Source organism: Rhagoletis zephyria, unplaced genomic scaffold (assembly GCF_001687245.7).
Source record: "Rhagoletis zephyria isolate East Lansing unplaced genomic scaffold, Rhagoletis_zephyria_1.1 Rzeph_scaffold_24638, whole genome shotgun sequence".
In the NCBI taxonomy this organism is placed as follows: domain Eukaryota; kingdom Metazoa; phylum Arthropoda; class Insecta; order Diptera; family Tephritidae; genus Rhagoletis; species Rhagoletis zephyria.
In genome coordinates, this window is record NW_016181696.1 from 1,113 (window position 1) to 5,990 (window position 4,878).

Here is a 4,878-nt window from a genome sequence, read left to right on the forward strand (position 1 = left end):
ACATATATATATATATATATATATATATATATATATATATATATATATATATATATTTTTATTTTTTTTTTATTTTTTTAAAGCGTTGCGAGGAGGAAAAAGAGCAAAAATTGAATAGTCTTACCGCGACTATCAAACAGNTATATATATATATATATATATATATATATATTTTTATTTTTATTTTTTTTTTATTTTTTTAAAGCGTTGCGAGGAGGAAAAAGAGCAAAAATTGAATAGTCTTACCGCGACTATCAAACAATCACAGAAAATAATTGCTGCACCTGTGCGCAAAACACAAATGGCATTCGTAGATTCCATGGTGAAACCGCCCCGCAATGTTCTACGCAAGCAGGAGCAATACGGAACGAAAGCCAAAATGGTTGCCACACCAGCAGCGCGAGTAGCAGCGCTTTCCAGTGTTACGCCGAACGCAGCCAAGGTGGGAGATACGCGTCTGCGCGTCGCGGCTACCGTGCGGGATGCAGCGCAAGTTGGTTAGTACATCTATTAAATAATAAACATTTATTTTTATTCAGATCATTAATTATTATTTTCTTGTCGTATAGCTCATGCGCCAGTACGTGCAAAGAAGGCGCCGCTCATGGCCAAGACTTTGCAGTTCATGCGCGGACGCCACAAGCGATGAACTTACGTTTAATTTCGTAGATTTATGTTCGTATACTTTTGTTTAGATTGACTTCATATGAAAAAAAAAAAATTATATGTATTGCGTTTTAATGAAATTATGATGCTACAATAACGTATCTAANTTGCCACACCAGCAGCGCGAGTAGCAGCGCTTTCCAGTGTTACGCCGAACGCAGCCAAGGTGGGAGATACGCGTCTGCGCGTCGCGGCTACCGTGCGGGATGCAGCGCAAGTTGGTTAGTACATCTATTAAATATAAACATTTATTTTTATTCAGATCATTAATTATTATTTTCTTGTCGTATAGCTCATGCGCCAGTACGTGCAAAGAAGGCGCCGCTCATGGCCAAGACTTTGCAGTTCATGCGCGGACGCCACAAGCGATGAACTTACGTTTAATTTCGTAGATTTATGTTCGTATACTTTTGTTTAGATTGACTTCATATGAAAAAAAAAATTATATATATTGCGTTTTAATGAAATTATGATGCTACAATAACGTATCTATGTACATCTGAACCAGATATATGTATGTATAAATGTATGCGTACATTAAAAGAATTTAAGTGAAATAGTTTCAACTTAAAAGATAAATTAATAGTAATATGTATGTATGTATATCAGTAAAGAATCGTTACATCACGCAAACATATACACTCAAATATAAACTTACATTTATAAGTATGCATTAAACATAAATTATGGGTAATCATACATATGTGCCCCTAATTTTGAAAATGGTCTAAGTCACTTCATTCTATTCGAATTTAAACGAGCCTTGACCTGCACCTGAACGTGTCGGTTATTCGTTTAACTTCCTCAATCAAAGGCAAACGGTTTTGCCACCAGTTTATGAGGATAGAACGAGTTACGGAAGCATTCAGTTATAACTTATTTATAAGTAATCGGCCATTTAAGGACTAAAGGTATGAAGTGACTTACACCACTTTCAAAATTATCGACGCATATGTATTATGTTCTAAGATTTCTGAATTTCGTGGTTGAAATTGTTTCGAGTAATTAATTTGTCAACTAAAGTATTTATAAGCAAATGTAAACAGTTTGATACATACCCACTGATGTGTAATGCACGCATTACGGCTGTGCTAATTGTTAAAATGTATTTAAAACGNATTTGTCAACTAAAGTATTTATAAGCAAATGTAAACAGTTTGATACATACACACTGATGTGTAATGCACGCATTACGGCTGTGCTAATTGTTAAAATGTATTTAAAACACCATTATTTAAAGGGGTAGAGTTATAGTAGAAAATTTCTGATTAAATGCAACTCATCAAAAACATTACGTATGTAAGTATTATATTGGGAGTGCATGACTTCGTTTTAAAGGAAAAGTAACTAAATTATCTACAATAAAAAAAATCATTCGTAACCAGCCGGCCCGCGTCGTCTACACGAATGTCGTGGGAGCAGGTAAAACAATTGCCAATTCATCAATAGGGAAGTTCGTATATGGAAATTTTAGACCAACACCCCCATTGAGAGTGTTGACTAGTAGTAAACAAACGACTATTTATCGTTTATCTATGGTATTTTGAATGTCGTTTTCTCGTTCAATAGGAGACTGAATAGTTTTTAGGCACTCATCCTTTNATGTCGTGGGAGCAGGTAAAACAATTGCCAATTCATCAATAGGGAAGTTCGTATATGGAAATTTTTGTTGCGACCATTGCGAGTGTTGACTAGTAGTAAACAAACGACTATTTATCGATTATCTATGGTATTTTGAATGTCGTTTTGTCGTTCAATAGGAGACTGAATAGTTTTTAGGCACTCATCCTTCTACAAACAAACAGTTGTAGAAGGATGAGTGCCTAAAAACCATTCACAGTCGCTTATCGGTCGAAAAATCTGAGTTCACAGTAGCATGGAAAGTCGATAATCGAATAATAGTCGTTTATCTACTACTAGTCGTGACTCGAAATAGAGGTTCAAGACTATCAAGCACTGTCAGCCCAATTCTGAATACTCCCAGGGAGTTTGTTCTCCGGGAATCAGTTTCTCCGGCGAAAGAAATCTTTCAATAGGGAGTAGCATTTTCCCCGAAAATTCCGGAGGAGAAAATTCGAACTCCGCAAGAGCTGTTTGACACTTTTTTGACAGCTCAACTAAGCCATTTAATATAAAAAAATCCTCAAGGAAATATTATTCATAACTAGCCAATTCCCGCTTGCTTCGCTAATAACAAATTTTGCGTGGACCAATGCAAAAATTCCGTTTAAAAGCAAAAACGCTATGTAAAGTAAAAAAGTTTAATCAACTAAAGAGCAGAATCCTCCTCTTACATAAGCCAAAAATAGTAGCGCTTTCATGCCATATGGAATACTAATTCCTCTCGATGCCATGAATTTTGGCGATGGTCTTATTCCTTGCCAAGCGTGCATAATCTTCTTTGATCTTGCAACTACAATATGTGGAAGCCAATATAAGTCCTTATAAGGAAACATAAGAGCACAGATGAGCGTTTTCTGTTATAAGAGCGCCAAGGATCCCTGCTGCCGTACAGGATGAAAAATTTTCCCGTACATTCGCTAAATGAGTCGTGTGATCTCTTGAATATCGTTCAACTGAAGCCATTGATATGCCAACCCTACCCGACCAAGGGCTGTTGTTTGGAGCAACTCCTTGCAGTCGGATTGCTCTGCATCCTTCTTCTCCGGGCGGGCGTAGAGCCCAACCCCGGACCAGAAGCGTATTTCTGCTGTGTTTGCCAGAATCGACTCCATCCAAACTCCACTTCGGTTAGGTGCAATTCATGCAACGGATGGAGTCACCTAAGAACCTGCTCTGGTCTTAGGTCTCACCGGGAGTGGACCACAAGCTATGTGGCTCCCTGCTGCTCAAGCCAAACGGCACAATCAGCCTCCACGGCTACCCGCTTGCGTAACGCACCCAACACCCGAAGAGCCTGCACCGCTCCGAGAAGCTCCTCTGGGCAGCAGCAAACCTCCCAACCCTGCGGTCCAAGAAACGAAGTTGCACAGCAACTCAACTCTATTGGGTTGCGCCGCCTACAATGTGCTCCGTAAAGATCGCGAGCGAGATAATGGTGGCGGACTAGCGTCCATCTTACACCACACAGTGCAGTATCGGCTTATTGAAGAAGACATCGACCCGAGGGACACCACCCTAGAATGTCAGGGCATAGCTGTCCGGTCCGGCGATGTCGTGCTCGAAATATTCAACCCCCTGTCACCTGCTGCCCGGCAGGATATTACCCTGACATAGGTGCGCTACTCACGAGGTGAAAACCGAATGGTAGTAGGTGACTTCAACGCGCACCACGATCTATGGCACTCAAGCCTGGCCAATGATCGTAGGGGAAACCTTTTGGCTGAACAGATAGACGATTCGACATTCTGCACCATGAACGACGACGCCCCCACCAGGATTAGCTGCAGCAGCTCGCCAGACCTCACAATTGCTAGCGCTGGTTTGATCAATAGCATCTCATGGCGACCTATGCTAACACTAGCATCAGACCATCTACCCATAGTCTTCTCGATCAATAAGCCCACCGACTTTGCTCCCGCGGACCACCGAACCTACACCAACTTCAACAAAGCTGATTGGGACGGCTTCGCGGAAGTCACCGAGAGCAGCTTCGCCGACCTTCCCACACCCACAAACACACAAACTGGCGAACGCCAGTTCCGCAGGGTTGTCACTCTGGAAATCTCTTTCGAAGGTCGCGCTTCGTCGGACCCGAAGAAATGCGCACCTACTTTAGTAGGCAATTCACACTGCACCCTTCGGTAGACAAGGCCAATCGTCGAGTGACCAGGAGGCTGCATAAGCTGCCAAAAAACAGTGCACCACTGGTTTTCACCAGCTGTGAAGTGAAGGGGCCATCGGGAGGGCGAAAGCCTCCAAAGCCATTGGACCCGACGGAATCTGTATGCTGATGCTAAAACATTTAGGGCCTAAGGGAGTAGCTTACCTAACGAAGGTCCTCAACCTGTCCATGGCCACTCTCATCATTCCTGAACCGGGGAAGCCCGCCAACAAAGGAGACTCTTATCGCCCGATAACGCTCCTTTCCCCGGTCGCGAAGACGCTTGAGGCCCTACTACCATACTTCACTTGCCACCTGACCCCAGCGAAGCGCCAGCACGGATTCCGTAAAGTGCACAGCACAACAACAGCACTTAACGCCATAAACACCCAAATAACTCGTGGCCTAAATCGAAACCGCCCCTGTGA

The 4,878-nt window shown here is 42.1% G+C and overlaps 1 protein-coding gene across 1 annotated transcript in view; it reads left to right on the forward strand.

The window, feature by feature from the left end:
- LOC108381981 (transcription elongation factor B polypeptide 3-like) overlaps positions 1–727 on the forward strand; it is a gene marked incomplete at its 5' end in the record, with an annotated part of 1,835 nt that extends 1,108 nt beyond the window's left edge. The window contains 2 exons of the mRNA XM_017638379.1: positions 206–497; positions 570–727. Of these exons, the coding sequence (XP_017493868.1) occupies positions 206–497; positions 570–649 (372 nt within the window). The remainder of the gene's footprint in view (positions 1–205; positions 498–569) is intronic.
- Positions 728–4,878: the final 4,151 nt, after the last annotated feature.